Source organism: Macaca thibetana, chromosome 10 (genome assembly GCF_024542745.1).
Source record: "Macaca thibetana thibetana isolate TM-01 chromosome 10, ASM2454274v1, whole genome shotgun sequence".
Classification (NCBI taxonomy): Eukaryota; Metazoa; Chordata; class Mammalia; order Primates; family Cercopithecidae; genus Macaca; species Macaca thibetana.
In genome coordinates, this window is record NC_065587.1 from 69,828,708 (window position 1) to 69,848,436 (window position 19,729).

The following is a 19,729-nucleotide window of genomic DNA, read 5'->3' on the forward strand; positions in this document are numbered from 1 at the left end:
ACTCGGTCTCAAAAAAAATTTTTTTTTTTGCAGCCTCCGTCTCCCGGGTTCAAGCGATTCTCCTACCTCAGCCTCCCAAGTAGCTGGGATTACAATGCCCGCCACCGTGCCTGGCTACTTTTTGTATTTTTAGTAGAGACGGGGTTTCACCATGTTGGCCAGGCTGGTCTCCAATTCCTGGCATCAAAGTGAACCGCCCATCTCAGCCTCCCAAAATGCTGGGATTACAGGCGTGAGCCACTGCACCAGGCCAAAAAGTACATTTTAAAAGTACCTCACACCACTGGGAGCAATTTAAAAAGATAAATAGGAATTTATTCAGAGATAGCGAAACACACAGACTAAAAAGGAAAGCAGTGGAACCAACGCAAGGCACAAGTCATATACACTAAAATTTCCAGCTGCCCCGTAGGGGAACGTGGTTTGGCGGATTGCGTCACCTTTAGTTGGGGCATAATGATTGAATTCTTGCGGTACAAATGGACACTGATCGAAGTTTACCTAAGTTTTTAATTCTGTGGCCAACTTTGTGTTTGTCTTGGCTCAGTTTTCTCTTAAGTAGAAATAAGTAGAAAAGAAGCAAAAAGAAGCTTCTATTGTGGCAGTGTAAATTTACTTATATGTAAGCAATAATTTGATTCTTTCCTAGAAGTCAACCAAAGTGCTATAACATCCCTTCTCATCTTTAGCTTAGTAATAGAGCCCTACGGTGTTACCAAGAATAGTACAGTTTGTTAAAATGTGCATTAATTCCTTCTCTTTGTTTTAAGTGAAGATTTTCTTTTATCGTTCTTATTTCAAAACATTTAAATTTGATTCTTGTTTCTTCCCTTGCCTTCTAATTATTTTCCTATAGTTTCTTGTTTTCTTCATTTTTCCACTTTATGGAGTGGAAACTCCACTCCACTTTTTGGAATCCCATGATTTTAACTTCAAAAATTAAAATATTGTTGAATAAACCAGAGCATCTTGAAGAGGGCAATGAAATTCAACACCTGCATATAAATCAATAATCCAACACTTCTTAAATTCTTAAGTTTTAGAAAAGATGTGCCCTGTATTAGCTTTTCTTGGTTTTGTCTGCCTTTTCCTACTCTTGTTTCTTTCCTATTTCCATATCTTATATTTTCAGCCTTCCTCCTTTATTTATTTGACCATGTTAGTAAGAAGAGAACTCAAATCCTTTTTTGGATAAAATAACTGAAGTGTAAGAAGAAATCATTAATCAGGATGCATTTAAGCCAGATGTAGAGGTGTAGTTCACAATTTACTACAGCTTTGTCATTAGGTTATAATTTTACATTCTAAATAAGTTTCTCTTATTTACAAGAGAATAACTTGTATTGAATAATTGGATTAGAACACAATCTGAATGTTATTTTGTAGAATTAATGAATATTTTTCTTATAAAATAGCAATAAAAAGTTTTTGTAATAAAATTTTAAATATCTTTTCGTGTTCTCTCTAGTTTGTTAAATACAAGTAAGGAATACAGGCAACATGTTCTACACACATGTGCTTATGAGTAAACGAGGGCCATTGGCCAAAATATGGCTTGCAGCTCACTGGGAGAAGAAACTCACAAAGGCCCATGTATTTGAATGTAATCTAGAGATAACCATTGAAAAAATTCTTTCACCCAAGGTATGTTACTGATTAAAATGATAGCTTGTATTTACCATGACTTTGGAGGAAGAAAGGCATTAAGATACACTTATATAATGAAATACATTTTGAAGGAAGTTTTACTTGTCAAATGGTCTTTCCTTTAATTCCTGTAGCATTTAGTGTTATAACAAACATATTGGTTTCTGTTGGTAATTAACTTTTTCATATATCTATCATAGATAGATTGGACCCTAAGGGATGAAGGCCATATTTTATTCATATTCATATTCCTTTCTTATTCACTAACAAAATACAGTAAACATAGTAGGTACTTAATAAGCATCTCTTAGAAAATAATGAACAAATGGGGAGGGTAGAAAGAAAGAGGACTGGTTATAAATCCAAAAATATGTGAAAATATGTCATAAACAGTAAAGTACTATGTTCATTATAAAACACTAAAACAGTGATTAGAATTTGCATTACAGTATTTAATATTGTTATAAGTTAAGTATTTTTCAGCTTTAGAGAAGGACAAATTGAAAGTCTATGGTGTGTTAGGCACTGGGCTGGACTTTATGCCTATAAATCTATTTAATCTTTACAACAACCCTATGAAGTTGGCTTCTTTTAGCTTCTGTGAACTGTGGTTAGCATGTCTTGAGTTGGTCAAATTTATATTTAATTATTGCTTTATCTATCACTTAATAATTATATTACTTTGGGCATCCTACTTAAAATATCTGAGTCTCAGTTTTTTCTTCTGTAAATAGAGGTTGTTGTCAAAATTAAATAAGCTAATGTATGAAAAGCTCTTAGGACAATGCCTGGCATAAAATAAGTATGTAATAAATTGTAGGGAGGCTGAGGCAGGATAATTGCTTGAACCCAGGAGGCAGAGGTTGCAGTGAGCCAAGATCGCACCACTGCACTGCAGCCTGGGTAACAGAGCGAGACTCCATCTCCAAAATAATAACAATAATAAAAAAAAATTGTAGCCATTTTTATTAAACTGAAGTTCAGGAAGGTTAAGTGACAGCCTCAGCAACTGAACAAAGACCTGAACCCAATTCTGACTATAGAGTTTATATTCCTCTCATAATACCAATAATAGTATACTTCACTTAAATACCATATTAGATTAATTCCCTTAAATAAGAATAAAAAAATTATTTTGCAAGGTGAGGTAAAAAGTGATTTACTTTAAATAAGAATACAAGATATCTGCTTTTTTAAGAGAACCAAATCTTACGATGTAACTTTCAAAGAATAGGATTTATGAACCTAATTTTTACTCTTCTAATACTTCAAAAATTATTGAAAGGTGAAAATAGCACTTCGAACTTCAGGACACCTTCTTTTGGGAGTTGTTCGAATCTATAACAGGAAGGCAAAATATCTTTTGGCAGATTGCAGTGAAGCATTTCTTAAAATGAAGATGACATTTCGCCCAGGTATACATGTAATATTGATTTGTCTCACTCTTCTTGGTTCCCTTTTGCATTTTAATTGGGGGTGGGCTCTTTTAATATACTTCAGGGGAGTATGGTGAATGTAAACTTAGTTTTGAATGAATCTAAGTTTCCATGGTTGAGGATAAATTGTATTCATTTCCTTGCTCTTTTTGTATGCCTGCAGGAAAAGGTTATGCTTTCCAAAACTTGTAATGTTCCTGCATATTTATGTAAGACATATACTTAAAGCCACTACACTTGCATAAGAAACTCTGATATTCTGTTTTTAATGGGTCAGTTAGTTTGTCATGCCTGTTTTTGCCTTTATGAGAGAAATTAGAAATAGTATGATTGACAAAACAGAGATATCAGTAATTGTAATTGTTTTCAGAATTCTCGACTCCAAGCAGCATGCTACTTATGACATATCAAAAATTCCTAAGCATTGCAAAGTGCCAGAGATTTACATATGTCATAAATATAATGCCTTCAAAATTTATATAGCATCTGTTTCACTTTGAAGACATTTTTTATTTTCCACCTTGTGTTATGGCTATTTAGGTATGGATCTTGCTTCTGTCACTAGTCTTCAAGCTTCTTAAAGGCAAGGTCTTTGTTGTAACTATTTTCTGAATCTCTTATAGTATCTGTCTCAGTGCCTTGCACATACCATTCCCTCAATCAACATTTGTTGAATCAGGATTGACAGATTTTTTTTAATCTTCTTCATTTAAAATATTCGTATAATCTCTAGGTGGATTTATATTCATATCAAGTATGGTTCATTTGTTCATTTTTGTTTTTACATATTCCACAAATATTTATTGATTTCATACTTTGTACCAACCACTATGGTAGGCTCTGGGATACAAAGACAAACAAACAAGATAAGTAAGATCCTTTTCAGTCAGGTGAGGAAATAAAATAATTAAAGTATTTTAAAAACTTATAATAGTAATTGTTAATTGTAATTGTGCTATAAAGGAAAATAAACAGAGTGCTACAACAGAAAATAACAGAGAAGTTCGCTTTAGTTAAAATAATTGGGAAAAGCCTTTCTGAGAGGATAGAATTCAAGCTCAGACTTAAAAAATGAGAACTACCCAGCCAAGTAAAAAGTCCCTGAGGGAATAGCATTCTAGGCAGAGGAAACTGCAAGAGCAAAGGTCTTGAGGTGGAAAAATGCTTGACTTTTTCAGGGAACAAAAAGGCTAGTATGGTCAGTATGGTGAATGTCATTAGATGATCCGTGATAGGTTTGTAGAGCTACAGAGGCTCCAATTCGAAATTTTGATTTTATTAAATGCACTGGAGAAGTCACTAAGTCATTATAAGTTTTAGAGACATCTAATCTGATTAGTTTTTTGAAATATTACTCTGTCTGCTTTATAAATAATGGACTACAGAAGGGTAGGAGTAGATGGAGGAAAACTAGTTAGAATATGCAGTAGTCCAGTAAAAGAATATGGAGTTAGTTGGGAGTTCTTTCTTTTATATAGCATTGCTGCTTATTGAGTGTGATTTTTTATTCTTTTCAGGACTGGTTGACCTTCCAAAAGAGAATTTTGAAGCATCTTACAATGCTATCACATTGCCAGAAGAATTTCATGATTTTGACACCCAAAATATGAAGTAAAATATTTTATTTATTTTCTTTCGATTTTCGATTTAATTTTCTTGATATTTTGTTTTTATATTCAAATTTCATTGAGGCAAATGGAATGTAGTTAACAACTGAACAAGTACAGATGTGATTGATAAAGACTTATATTTGGTATAAAATCCCAAAGTACAACAAAAGTGTGTCATTATATTGAATATAGTTTGCAATATTGACAGTATATTCATCTATTCATTCAGTAAATATTCACTGGGTGCCTTCCATATGCTGGAAACTGTTCTAAGCACTGAGGAGATAGCAGTGAATTAAACATAGCTGCTGGCCTCATGGATCTTAAATTTTAGTTGGGGTAGATAATAAACAAACAAATAAATGTATGCCAGGAGATGATCACCATTGTGAAGAGAAATAGAAAATGAAATAAATAAACAGTAAGACAGGAAAGACTTTTCTGAAAAGGTAAGAACAGAAATCTGAAGGAGGTAAAGGAACAAATCAGTAATGTGGGGGAAGAATATTCTAGGAAGAGCAAGTAGAAAGGCCCTAAAGCAGAACACACTGGACATTTTCAAGGACCAGCAAGGAGGCAAGTGAGACTCTAGTGGAGTAAATGAGGGGCTGAGTGGTAGGAGATGAAGTCAGAGAGGTAGCAGGAGACACAGATGATGTAGGGTGTGATACACTACAGTGGGACTTTTATTTTACTTAGGGAGCACGGGAAGGTTTTGAATAGACGAGTGATGGGATCTGACTTGATTTCAACATCATCTCTCTGGCTACTTACTCTAAGAGGAAAGGGAGGAATCAAAGAGCCCATGAGAAAGTTATTGTAGTAAGAAGTCCAGATAAGAGAATATAGTGTCTATGATCAGTTCTCAGTTTTCATCTCACTCAGGTGGTAGCAGTCAACTTACAGATATATCTGGAAGGCAAAGCCAGGAGAATTTGCTGATGAATTGCATATGGCTTTAAGAGAAAATGAAGGATGCTATATGATGTTTGGCATGAGAACAGAGTTAACACTTAATAAGATTAGGATAATCAGATTTAAAGGGGGAAGAGAGAAGGAAGTAAACTAGGTTTTGTATATAAGTTTTGGGATGACTGTTACACATCTGTTGTGGTCTAAATGCGTATGTTCCTCTAAAATTCATATATTGAAACCTAACCTTCAAGGTGATGGTATTAAGAGGTGGGGCTCTGAAACCACAATGACCTTTTAGGACAACAACAACCAAAGAATTGGAAGTGATTAGGTCATCAGAGAGGTGATTAAGTCATAAGAGAAGTGATTAGATCATAAGGGCTCCACCATCATAAGTGAGATTAGTTCCCTTATAAAAGAGACCTGCAGGAGTTTTCTTGTCCCTTCCACTGTGTGAGGTCACAGCAAAAAGACACTGTCTATGAGGAACAGGCCCTCACCAGACACCAAATCTGCTGGCACCTTGATCTTGGACTTCCCATCCTCTAGGACTGTGAGCAATAAATTTCTGTTGTTTATAAGTTACCCAGTCTAAGTTATTTTATTATAGTGGCCTGAATGGACTAAGACAATATCGAAGGGAGTAGGTAAGTAGTTGACTCTCTGGGTCTGAAATTCAGGAGAGAGGTCTGATGTGGATGTATAAATTTGCAAGTTGTGAGTGTATAGATGGAACTTCAACCATGGACTCTAAGAGATCCCCAAGGTAGTGAGTATACCTTTAAAAAAAAGAGAGAGAGGGATCTGAGGACTGAGTATTTGGTCATTCCCAGTAGTTAGTCTGGGATATTAGGAACAGAAAAGGAGCAGGTAAGAAGAAAATTGAGAAATAGTGATATCTCAGAGGCCAAGAGAAGAATGTATTCCATGACGAAGGGAGTTGTCTTAGTCTCTTTGGGCTGCTATAACAAAATACCATAAACTGGTGTCTTATTAACAATAGAAATTTAGTTATCATCATTCTGGAGGCTGAGAAATCCCAGATAAACTTGCCAGCAGATTCATCGTCTGGTGATGGCCTACTTCCTGATTCATAGATGGCAACCTTCTCACCATATTCTCACATGGTAGAAAGATTGAGGCAGCTTTCTGGGGCCTCTTTTATAAAGGCACTAATCTTATTCATGGGAATCTGCCCTCATGACCTAATTACCTGCCAAAGCTCCCACCTCCTAATATCATTGCATTGGAGATTAGATTTCAATATATGCACTTGAGGTGAGGAAGACACAAACATTTAGGCCATAGCAAAAGTCAACATCTAAGTCAAATGCTGTTTGTGCAAGTAAGATAAGGGACTGAAAATTGACCATTGGATTTGGGAGCCTAGAGATTATTTATATACATGTATATATAATAAACTAGTGTTTATGAATAATACTATTAAGAAAATGAAAATTGTTCTAGTTTCTTCACTATATCAATGATATTTTTACAGTATCATTGTTTTCTGTTCTCACGTTTTTCTCAACCTTTTATTTCTCCATAGTGCTATTGATGTTTCAGAACACTTTACTCAGAACCAAAGCAGACCAGAAGAAATCACTCTTAGAGAAAATTTTGACAAGGATCTACTTTTACAAGCTGAGAGCTTTGGTGAGAATATTTGAGAACTCAAAATTACAAATTATAATCAATTATATTTGTATTTGTGTATTGAAACAATGCCAGTAGACGTAGCTATAGAATGAATCTTTTGATGCATAAATGTAATTCCCAATACATCTTTCCTTGCCTTTTCCTAGTATAGATGTCAATGCCAAGACTCAGTCTTAGGATATACTTCTATTCTCAGTGTATAACCATTTACTGAATACCTACTCTGTATCAGGTGCTATCAATAGACAGGGCAGTACCAAAATTTAAAGAAGCAGTTTCTTCCCTCAAGGAGATACTGGGTGTGAGAGAGACATGTAAATAAACAGTTGTGATGGTCAACATACATACAAGATTTTATATGTATGCTGCATGAAATGCCTTCAAAATATATTTCTTCTGGTATATGATAATATCAATTGTAAAATAATGCCTTTTAAATCAGCCTGGGGGTGAGGAAGAGGAAGCGCTACCACACTAAACGTATATATTGATTGTGAAACATAAACTGATTTTTAAGATGTTAAACTCTGTTTGGGCAAGGCGATTGTACTTTACTTTTGATTTTTTTTTTTTTTTGACACAGGGTTTTGTTCTCGTTGGCCAGGTTGGAATGCATGATCATGGCGTACTGCAGCCTTGACCTGGGCTCACTATCTTCCCGCCTCAGCCTCCTGAGTAGCTGGGACTGCAAGTGCATACCACCACACTCAGCTAATTTTTTAAAACTTTTTTGTAAAGACAGGGTCTTCCTATGTTGCCCAGGCTGGTCTTGAACTTCTAGGCTCAAGCAATCCTCCTGCCTCAGCCTCCCAAAGTGTTGGGTTTACAGGCATGAGCCACTGTGCCTGGCTAGTGTATTTTAAAATGGAAGCAATATGGTATAATTTAACTATAGAGTATTTGCTCTTTTTTTCTGGCATCTACTACTCCCTGTCTTATGATATTTATACACGTCTTGTCTTGGTCTACAAACTCCATGAGGATAGAATCTGTGTAACGTTCACATTTGAATTTCCTATAGTGCCCAAAACAATGAGCATAGAAAGATAGCCTGTGTCTATCTTGGTCGGGGAGAGGAGTCAAGAAAGTAATGCTTGAGTGACATCTCCAACCTCAGCTTCTCATCCTCACTCTGCTTCCATAACTCTTCCTATATCTGCAGCTGTGTTTCTCAGCCTGTGGTGAAGGACAAGTTTTCTAATTTTTGTCAATTTTCAATCTGTTTTATATTTTACTTTGTAAAATACAGTAAAATGAATTATTAGAAAAATTAAAAAATTAAAAATCAAAATACAAGCCTCAAGTTTTGTTATTAGAGTCAATATATATAAAATTGCTCTGTCAAATTTCTGTAAAACTTTCTGAACATGTACTTTTATTTCTGTATTTTATTTCTTGTGGACCAATACCTGTCCCCAGATTATACTTTAAGTAGCACTGATCTCTTACTGGGTATAATCCCAGACCCAGAATTGGAACACACTGGCAAAGAAGTAATCATATTCCCTACTCCCAAGACACTCTTTACAAATTCCCCTACTATTCTTATTTGGGCCTGAAACTTTAGGATGACTTTTTTAATTAATTAATTTTTTTTTTAATGGAGTCTCACTCTGTCACCCAGGCTGGAGTGCAGTGGCACTATCTTGGCTCACTGCAACCTCCACCTCTCAGGCTCAAGCGATTCTCCTGCCTCAGCCTCTGGAGTAGCTGGGACTACAGGCATGCACCACCACACTCGGCTAATTTTTGTATTTTTAGTAGAGACAGTGTTTTACCATGTTGGTCAGGCTGGTTTTGAACTCCTGGCCTTAGGTGATCCACCCTCCTCAGCCTCCCAAAGTGCTGGGATTGCAGGCATGACCCACCATGCCCGGCCAGGATCACTTTTAACTATACTTTTTGTCAGCTTCATACTAGTGCTGAGTTGTTTGTTTGTTCGTTAATTCTGAAATATCTCAGATCTTTTTTCTATTTCCTTAGCCACTGATATAGTTCGCCAGTACCAAAGACCTGGAGTATTGCAATACCTTCTACAAATCTTCCTCCAGTCTCTTCCCACATTTTTTATGCCTTTGTAAGAGCAATTGTCTTTAAATTCCATTTTCGATATATCACATTCCTCTGCTTAAGTACCTTGGGTCCCTGTGACTTACTGTATGATATACCTCTATCTATATTCAAGGCCTCTGCCAATTTATCACCTTCTTTATTTCATCAACTTTATTTGTTTTCCTGTTAATGTGGACTTTTTGCTCTAGTCTAGCAAGTCTAGCGTCTTGCCACCCAACCAGTACAATTTAGTTGTTCACATTTCTGTATCTTCCTTTACAATTTTAAAAGGTGGGAAGAACATGTTCTTAGTAAATGGACAGATTTTGGTTTGAATCTGAACTTTCTCTATTGATTTTCTGTGTGATATTGGGCAAATTGCCTAACCTCTCTCAGCCTTACTGCCCCATTTGTAAAGTTGGGATATAACTGACAACATCATATGGTTATTTCCCTTATTCCTTCCTTTAATCTTCACCAATATGTGATTTTTCTCTTCTTTAAAAACTGCTTCAAACCTAATGTCCTCTAAGAAATATTTAAAATTAATCCATCTTATTCTAGATTGTAATATAAGATCAAAGGCAATGATTATTTCTTTTATGTATTTTGTGTAATCTGAGATTCTTGTGATGTTCAATGCTGAGAATATAGTGTCTTCATAAGTCTTATTCTCTGACCAATGCTGGCTTTTCCTTTGGGAGCTATCAAGCTGTACCTGGATGATGTGAATATATTCTTAGTTTTTTAAAAAGTAATTTAGTCTTTTTTTTTCTGAGCAATTCTTTAATCCATTGTCATGATAGTTGTTTTTTTCCGCTCTTCCATTCTAGAAGATTTAAGTCTATAGAAGAATTTTCAGTATGGGTAATACTTCATGATTTTCTTTACTGTCTAACACTAACATGGGTTGTTAGAGGGAGGAGAAGACTAGCCTTGGACCTCTGGGATTTCAGACTCCTGGACCTAGAGATTCAAATCCAAGAGAGGGAAATAACTGATTTCTGGTCAAGAGCTGACTTCTGGTCCCCTGGAACTATCAGTGTAGTGTTGTGATTGTCAGGATGTAGGCTTTGGAACCAGAGCTGGATTCAGATCCTGACTCTGTTGTTTATTATATTGTGACTGTGTGCAAGTTACAAAACCTTTCTGTGCCTGTGTTACCTCATCTGTGCAATGAGAATTATAATAGTATCTTCTATTACATAATATAATACATACTATAAACACTCAGTTATTGTTAGCTGATGGGTTTTTTTTTTTTTTTTTGCAGGCCTGTATTACTACCCCCAGCATATTCAATTTCTATTGAATGAATGTTGTAAGCCCATTCTTTAATATTTTACCTATGTTTCCATTTCCTAAGATGACTGACATGTTCCTTATTTTCCAAACCTCCACTATGCATGAACAATACAAGCAATTGTCCTTGAAATACTATGAAATATACTTGGTCAAGCAGAACTTACTTACCTAAAATAGAAGAAATTATTTTCCATAGTACTTTTACCTTAGGAAGTTATTAAATTATATCACAACTATAAACTCTATGTAATATTTTGGCATTTTTTTCCATTGTATTTGAAAGGTCATTAGACTAAAAATCCAGTCTCTACTGATTAACTGAGTGACTTTAGTTGAATAATTCAAGTAAGTCTTTCAGCTATTCTCTTCATCTGTAAAATGAGGTGTTGGATGACAGGATTATGCTAGATGATATCTGAATTTCCTTCTAACTGTAAAATTCTGTGTTTCTATGAATTAGTATTAATGATATATATTTATTTAGGGGAGGAATCTGAAATTCTCAGAAGACATAGCTTCTTTGATGACAACATATTACTGAATTCCAGTGGTCCTTTAATTGAACATAGTTCTGGAAGCCTCACTGGAGAAAGATCTCTGTTCTATGACAGTGGAGATGGGTTTGGAGATGAAGGAGCTGCAGGAGAAATGATTGGTATGCTATCTGGTCATGTAGAAATAAAACATTCATTTTAATCAAATTACTACAATGTATTAGATTTATTATATCAATGTAAAATTTCAAATATGTTTTTGTGTTACATAGGTCAATACATTTTTCATACAAGTTTTCAAAGTCTATGGCATGTTTAAACATTTAGGCTAGGCCTAAGTAAATAGCCATCTGTTTAAATATATTTTCTATAGAGGTTATGAACTACTGCTTGTTTTTATTTTTACAAATTCCTAATTCTTGGAGGGAAGAGAGTGAGGTTAGTATATTCCTTATAAAATATACTAGACTATGTACTGGAAAACATTGTTTTCTTTAACATACATTGTGGGGCAGCTAAGGTATTTTTCTAGAATTTTATATTATTATTTTATATTTATATTCATCTGCTTAAGTGCCTTGGGTCCCCATGACTTACTGTATCAAATACTTCTACCTATCCTCAAGGCCTCTACCAATTTATTGCCTTCTTTATTTTATCAGTTTTATTTGTTTTACTCTTAATATAGACTATTTCAACTTATAAAATAGTCATAGAAATTGGATAGACAAAAACTGAGAAGTCCAAATGCACATGTTTTATTTATTCTTCTTATTATTATTATTGAGATGGAGCCTTGCTGTGTCACCCAGGCTGGAGTGCAATGGCACCATCTCGACTCACTGCAACCTCCGCCATGTGGGTTCAAGTGATTCTCCTGCTTCAGCCTCCTGAATAGCTGGGATTACAGGTGCCTACCACAACGCCTAGCTAACTTTTTTTTCTATTTTTAGTAGAGATGGGGTTTCACCATGTTGGTCAGGCTGGTCTCGAACTCCTGACCTCAGGTGATCCACCCGCCTCAGCCTCCCAAAGGGCTGGGATTACAGGAGCGAGCCACTGCGCCCAGCCAAAATGCACATGTTTTAAAGATTGTTTATTGACTGTTCCTATCAAATCTTTTTTAAAATTCTCTAGTTTACTTTAAAAATCTAGTTATTCCTTTACAATGAAATGCATAAAGTAACATTAATAAATGTTTAGTGAACAAATGACAGATTCCCATCTGTATGAAAAAAGTATTCATTGTGTTTTTCAAGACAATCTATTGCAAGATGATCAGAATATCCTGTTAGAAGACATACATTTGAACAGAGAAATTTCCCTGCCTCCTGAGCCTCCCAGTAGTTTAGCAGGTAGGTTGAAATTTTCCTTTATGAGAAAGTAATGGGTACTAATGTTTAAATTAAGCCTCAGAACTTCTGAATTTAAGTAGCAATATAGTATAGTGAGAGACAAAGAACAATGTCCTTCAGACTCTGTTAATCTGACTGTAGACAATATAAAATAGGAAATTGGAATATAGTGAGAGACAAAGAACAATGTCCTTCAGACTCTGTTAATCTGACTGTAGACAATATAAAATAGGAAATTGGATTCTGAGAAAGGTACATTGAAGGGTATTTAGCCAGGATTGGGTTTAGCATGAGAGTGCTCTGCCAAAATATTGTGCTTTTGAATTATTAAAATAGTACATGGTACATAGTAAGAAAATTTATTAACTAGTATCGTTTGATAATCTACATACAATTTGAGAGAAATTATAAATTGAGCATATTTTCCCTACTTGAAATTCATATGGCAGTACCTCAGATGATTTGAGGTATTTTAGTCCGATTTTTCTTAAGAATTAAAAGTACAATTAGCCCCATTTTTGATTAGCCACAATTTTTGATGTTATATTTGCTTTCTAAAAACAATAGTAGAAACGGAAAATACAAAGAGCTAAGTAATAAAATTTTACTTATGGTTTTTTATGGGTCAACTGATAAGTATTTAACAGAATACAATTTTTTTTAGCAGACATATAGTCAAATTTTTATCAGTCATTTACTGTGGTTGCCACCACTGATTTTACATCTGCGTGACTTTAACCCACCCTTAGATGTCTCATGTGCAAAAGGGGATGATGATATTTGACTCACTTGAATACTATGGGTCCCAGACCATATAATCTGTAAGCTTCTTCAACTCTATTAAATAAATGATTCTAAGAATTCAGATGTTCCAGTTAGTAATATAAATCTTCAGTTAGTTTATCTTTCTCTTTAATTCTCACACAGTCCTCTAGCCTGCATCCTAACTGTTTTTCTTCACAATTTCTTTTATGTGGATGTTGATTAGTTGAACCAGATAACCCAGAGTGTATATGTGTACCTGAAAATGAAAAAATGAATGAAACAACATTATTATCAACTGAAGAGGAAGGATTTACCCTTGATCCAATTGATATTTCAGGTCAGAGGCATTTATCATTTTGTTTTAATTTTTAATACACTGTTAACTTATATACTTTGAGATGTTTGAATAATCACTGAAATATTATAGGATGTAGTCAATCTAGTACTAGCACTTGTAATACAATAGAGGAGAAGACCATGAAGGAAATTTTAGATGATCCTTTTGAGGTAGGAAGTGGGACTCAACTCTAGAATTGGGGGTTGGACGCCGGACCAGATGATGACTAGTTACAAGGTGGGTGGGGGGAGCTTTCAATCAGACCCACCCACCAGTGTGCCATGTCAATTTACTGCTGCCATGGCAACACCGGGAATTCACCCTTTTCCATGGCGATGACCCAGTGATTACTACTCCTTCCCCGCATAAACCGGCCCCCTTAATCTGCATGCAATTAGAAGTGGGTATAAATATCACTGCAAAACTGCCCTGAGCTGCTAGTCTGGGCCTACTGGGTAGCCGTGCTCTGTAGCAGCAGTCACGGTGCTAGAGGTGTAACACCACCAGAGCTTTAACACTGCCTATTCAGTAAAGCTGTTTTCTTCTACCTCTGACTTGCCCTTGAATTCTTTTCCTGGACAAAGCCAAGAACCCAGATGGGCTAAGCTCCACTCTGGGGCTCATTTGTCCTGTATCTCTGTATCACTTGCATTATATTCAGTCCTGTTCAAACCATGTATCCAGTTTGGGAAACTGAAAAATTTTAAACTAAGTTCAATTTAGGAATGTATTGAGCCATTACTCTGTGGTGGGCATGGGAATAAAGAAGACACACACTTTTTGCTTTTAAGAAGCTTAGAAAACAATCCAGTTGGGAAGATAAATAATCATGCAAGTAAATATAATATAAGGCAGAATAAAAGGGTCAGAAGAGAGGCACAATGCCTTCTAGCATTTAACTTCAAACATCATGTTTTAGGGATAAGTAGTAAGTATGAGTCTAATATAACTACTAGTCTAATATAACTAATATAACTAGGTCATTTAGAAGCATCCTAGTTTGTAGGTAGTATAATTGATGTGAATTTCAGTTTATAAACTCAGGCATGCAAACAGTAAAGCATTTTTTTTTTTTTTAACTGAGTTTACCACTAAGCCTCTATCTCACTAGGCTGGCAGGAAATTCAGTCTGTGTAGCTTCCCTGTCTTCTTTCCATCATGTAGTTCCAGAGTTTGGGGGAGGGGTATAGAAGGTGGAAGGTGGAAGGGAACCTCTGGTTATCAGCCATACCAATTTGTAGTTCCCAGTGCTCCAGCTTACATAGCCTTGGGGATCATCACATAGCCAACCTGTCCGGTATCTTGCCTCGTTCCTGGGATTTTACTGAGGCACATCAACCAGCAAGCAGGTTCCTGTACCTTTTGGCTCCATTGATCTTGGATCTTTATCCATTCTGAGAAATCTAACCCTCTCTCCCCTTTTAGAGCTTTACTAAAGAAAAGCTTAACTTCTGCTTTCTGCCTGCTAAAATTCCCTGATGGAGTGAAATCCTATGGAACCTGCTTGGAATGTCTATGAATTTCAGTGGGAGAGGGAAAAATACACTGGACAAATACAAATTAGCATTGTAGAAAGTTATCCTATTACGTAAGCATTTTAAGGAACCTCCAGATAGGTTGAATTCCCTCTTCCCCACATTTCCTCAGTTGCTCACTTAACAGGTAGATCCCTTTCTAAGCACTTCCAAGCAACACCTTACAAAATGTATCAGCTATTGGTTGCTCAGCATAATTTTCAGAGGGGAGAAGGGATTTTCTTTCCAATGCAACACTGTATGTTGTACAGTGGTAGAAATTTCTTTTCTTTTTTGGAGATAGGGTCTTGCTCTGTTGCCCAGTCTGGAGTGTAGTGGTGTGGTCTCAGTTCACCTCAGCCTCTGTCACTCAGGCTCAAGGGATCCACCCATCTCAGCCTCCTGAGTAGCTGGGTTTACAGGTGCATGCTACCATGTGTGACTAATTTTTGTATTTTCTGTAGAGACAGGGTTTAGCCATGTTGCCCAGGCTGGTCTTGAACTCCTGGGCCCAAGCAATCTGCCCACCTCAGCCTCTTGAAGTGCCAGGATTACAGGCATGAGCCACCGTGCCTGGCTTAGAAATTTCTTAAGTATTTAGTGTCTACAATATGATTTTAGAAAGCTGTATAACCAATCACATTTGTGCCTATTTCTTATATTTAGACATTGCTGAGAAAAGGAAAGGTAAAAAGAGGAGATTGCTCATAGATCCTGTCAAGGAGCTCAGTAGCAAAGTTATACATAAACAGCTTACTTCCTTTGCGGACACCCTCATGGTTTTGGAACTTGCACCTCCTACCCAAAGATTGATGATGTGGAAGAAGAGGGGAGGAGTGGATACACTTCTATCAACTGCTGCCCAGGATTTGATTCATGCTGAACTGAAAATGGTAACAGTTTCTATCCTTCTACATGACAGCAATGTCTGGTTATAAATAAATAAATAAATAATAAACACATCTTTACATACATATATAACAGAATTTAAACTTCCAAAGAAGTACTTCCTCATTTTGAATTAATTTTCTGGATTGTGTGTATGAATTATAGTTTTTCCTTTTTAGATATGTGCTTGTGTTTTCTTGAATTACTTTGCTGGTGCAAAAACAAAAAAACCAAAAGTGTGTGTTTTTACAGTTGTTTACAAAGTGCTTTCTGTCCTCTGGCTTTAAACTTGGAAGAAAAATGACACAGAAGGATTCAGTAAGGGAAGAAGTGGGAAACCAAAATATCATAGGTGAGACTTCTTAATTCTCTTGATGTTGAGGGGAATGTTGTGGCAACAAAAATTTGATGTTTTAAATTTCAAAATGAAGATGGGATCCAATTCCATGTTCTCAAGTATAAATGCTAACTCTGGAAGAGTAGTTGAACTTAAATGAAATTATTACTTCAGTATTGCATTTTTCTGCATTTTGGATTAATTTTTGTCCCAGAGATTTCATTAAAAAGATGAAGTATATATACTATGTAAACCATTCTTACTATCACTTTTTCTACCTCCTTCACTCTCAAAGGCAGTACTCAAAAATCCTCAAAAAAGAAAATCTTTCTATCTAGCAAGATAATGTTTCAATGTAAAACAACTAACATGAAAAGTCATGTAAGGATAAGAACAGCACTTAATACAGTTAACTTGAGACAGGTATTTCTGTCTACCCAAAAGGCACATGGAATATTAATAATTACTGATTATTATCATGATAATTATAAAGTAATAATAAAACCAATTGATGTGATGAGGGAGCCTCCACTTCCTGATCACCCTTCCTGAAGGCATTAAATCTACTGAACGATATACCACAATGGGCTTGAATTATCCATGTTGTCTTGTGAGTGAATGTGTGAGAGTGTGTGTAGAGGAGATGGTTGGCAGAGAATGGGGAGTGGAGGTGATAAAGAGACAGAGGACAGGAAAGGGAAGATACATATGTGAGACTTGGGAGCAATAAGAAAGTTTGTGTATCCTTTGCTTAAATTCTTGGATCCCAACGTGTCTGTCAGAAGTTTTCTTTTGTTACAACCATATCACAATTCAAGTTTGAAAGATATTTTGGTGAAACTGTCTTTATTTCCTTGATAATTTAGAGACATTCATGATGCAAGAGCCAAATTCCCAGCAAGAGTTAAGTAAACCTCAAACCTGGAAGGATGTGATTGGTGGATCTCAGCATAGCTCTTATGAGGATACCAATAAACATATTAACACTGAGGTAAGTTATCCAGAGAGAATCGTAAAAATATTTTATTTTCTACAGATATAGTAAAGGAATGTTGGGACTCTGGTATATTTTCTTACATTTGTATATTCATATTTCATTTTAAGTTGTTTTGCAATTTGTTTACTAAGTAGCAGGGTAAAACATGATTTTCTTCTACAGAATTTTTCCAGGAGTTTAGGATGTAAATCGCAAGATAAGGTGGTTTCATACTGAACTAGTATTTTGCATGATACGTTAAATCAATGATTGTCTGTATGTAAACCTGGTTATATGCTGAGAATCCTACTAGGCCTCATATTCTTTGTGTCATGGAATGTTTTAGAACTGCAGCCAGTATACCTAAGTTTTGCTTCTCATCGTAAATTCACCCTTACATCTCTAAGAATAATATATTTTAGACCCACCGATTACTTTGGCCTTGAATCTGAAAGACTTATCTAAAGATCTAGAACCAAAATGAAATTTTAAAAACTTTTTAAGATATAATTTTTTATTTGAAAAACATTACTATTTGAAAACATAATTGGAAATAATTGCTTTGAAATATTTTCTCAATTGTTATTTTATTGGTTGTACAAATATAAATATTATAGCCATACCAGATAAAAATAAACCAGTGTTTTTCTGGTCTGTTCCATTATCACTGTATTTTGATAACCACTCAGGGAATTCAAAGTCAACCCATGTTGAAACTGAATGCCCTTGGAAGGAAAGACAATTTCACAGTGCATTCAAACAGAAAGTATTTTACTAAATATTTGATAATATACTGGATATTGAGATACTGGGTTGCCAGTACTACTCTCTCCCTCACTTGGGCTCAGGCATTTCTTAAAGTGTACCTTCCAAAAATTATGATTAGGTAAACCTGTTTAGTTTATGATATTTTGGAAGGAAAATATAACTGCACTTATCATAGATATAACAAGATAGATTGTCCCATGGGCTTGAAGTAGAGAGAAGAGAGATTGATGTACCAGTTCTTTTGAACCTTTACTCCTTTACCCTATGTTTATGCTTTTTCAATTCTACTCTTATTCTGCTTCCAAAAATGGTTAACAAATGAGAAATATAGTCAAGCATGGGAGCACAAGAACAAGAAGGGACAAGAAAATATTGATTCTGATGAATCATTTTCAAATTTTCATAAAACAGAATTTTTATATATCATAACTGCAAAATTGAGAGTATCAGAAAGATTGAATATTCATAGAAATTGAAAGAGAAAAACAAGGCTTCACAAACATGTTTATTAAAGAATAAAATGTAACTCCTTATGTTTACTAACAGTTTTTAAAACTGAGTTAAAAAGCAAGTAAACTATCTTAGAGGAGGCCCTTAGTCAAGACTGGGGAGGACACCTGGGGAATGAAGCTTAGAGACAGGTTGAAGATGAAAAGGGATTGACAGCTTCTATAGCAATGAGAAGGGAAGGAGATGATAGGGACTAGGAAATTTCTGGCTGTCTCTTTTTCTTTCTTCCTTTATGTCTTCACTCCCCTTCCAGCAGACAGGTCCTTCCCTTTTGCCCGTGACAGCTCCAGCAGTGGTGGCAGGAATCCTATCATGGTCCTCAGTAGGGATATTAATATCCCTTTCCTCACTCTCACTCCCTCTCTGCTTGCCTATTGCAGATCTCTTTCCTCTGCCACCTGGTATTGGCATGAGAATAGAGGTAGGGGAGTGGGGCTAGATAAAATGCTTCAAAGCAAAGTGGTCTCAGTAGCACAGCAGTAGAGACTTTTAATGTGAGGCCTGCAGTAGAGAGGAAAAAAGAAAGGAAAAGGATAGGAAACAAGGAGGGAAGGGGCATGCAAGTTCTTCCTTTATGGGAAGCATATGGAAAACAGTAACATTTAAGTCAAAGACTGCCTATCTGGGATATTTCAGAGATAATATTTTGAGAATGTGGGTAGTATTTTAAATTAGTTTGAGAAATGAGCATTCACGTGATTAAAGCATTTAACAAAATTAGATTGTTCCTGTATAACCACTGTCAGATTTACCTAACTTTCCCTAATTTGCTTCAGCAGGATATTGTTGAAATGGTGTCTTTAGCTGCTGAGGAATCATCTTTAACGAATGACTTATTTGCACAAGAAATTGAATGTAGTCCAGTTGAATTGGTAAATATATGTATAGTCTTGGGGATGTTCTTAAAAACTTCATTCCTAAATATTTTTAACACCTTATTTATCTGAAACTTGACTTTTAAAGCTGTCATGTTACTTTCTGAATTTATAATTTAAATTTGTGATTACAACAGAGATGTTTGTGAATAGTTTGATAAAATATTCTGAATTGCTCTGATTTTTTGTCTTTCTTTAATTTCTTTTGAAACTTCAAATACTTTTAAGGGAAAATGTGAGATTTTTGTGCTTATCAAAAGTAGTGACAGGATTTAAAATGTTGAGA

At 35.5% G+C, this 19,729-nt stretch overlaps 1 protein-coding gene across 2 annotated transcripts in view; it reads left to right on the top strand.

Annotated features, from left to right (window-relative positions):
* The window catches only part of RAD21L1 (RAD21 cohesin complex component like 1), a 28,940-nt gene that overhangs the window by 1,166 nt on the left and 8,045 nt on the right, over positions 1-19,729 (top strand). The window contains exons 2-12 of one of the 2 annotated variants that reach the window (XM_050745167.1): positions 1,469-1,644; positions 2,933-3,062; positions 4,601-4,694; positions 7,158-7,264; positions 11,109-11,279; positions 12,378-12,473; positions 13,462-13,575; positions 15,756-15,982; positions 16,230-16,329; positions 17,181-17,305; positions 19,345-19,440. In XM_050745167.1, the coding sequence (XP_050601124.1) occupies positions 1,501-1,644; positions 2,933-3,062; positions 4,601-4,694; positions 7,158-7,264; positions 11,109-11,279; positions 12,378-12,473; positions 13,462-13,575; positions 15,756-15,982; positions 16,230-16,329; positions 17,181-17,305; positions 19,345-19,440 (1,404 nt within the window). In that variant the 5' untranslated portion in view covers positions 1,469-1,500. The remainder of the gene's footprint in view (positions 1-1,468; positions 1,645-2,932; positions 3,063-4,600; positions 4,695-7,157; positions 7,265-11,108; positions 11,280-12,377; positions 12,474-13,461; positions 13,576-15,755; positions 15,983-16,229; positions 16,330-17,180; positions 17,306-19,344; positions 19,441-19,729) is intronic. The other variant, XM_050745169.1, reaches the window with a different exon arrangement.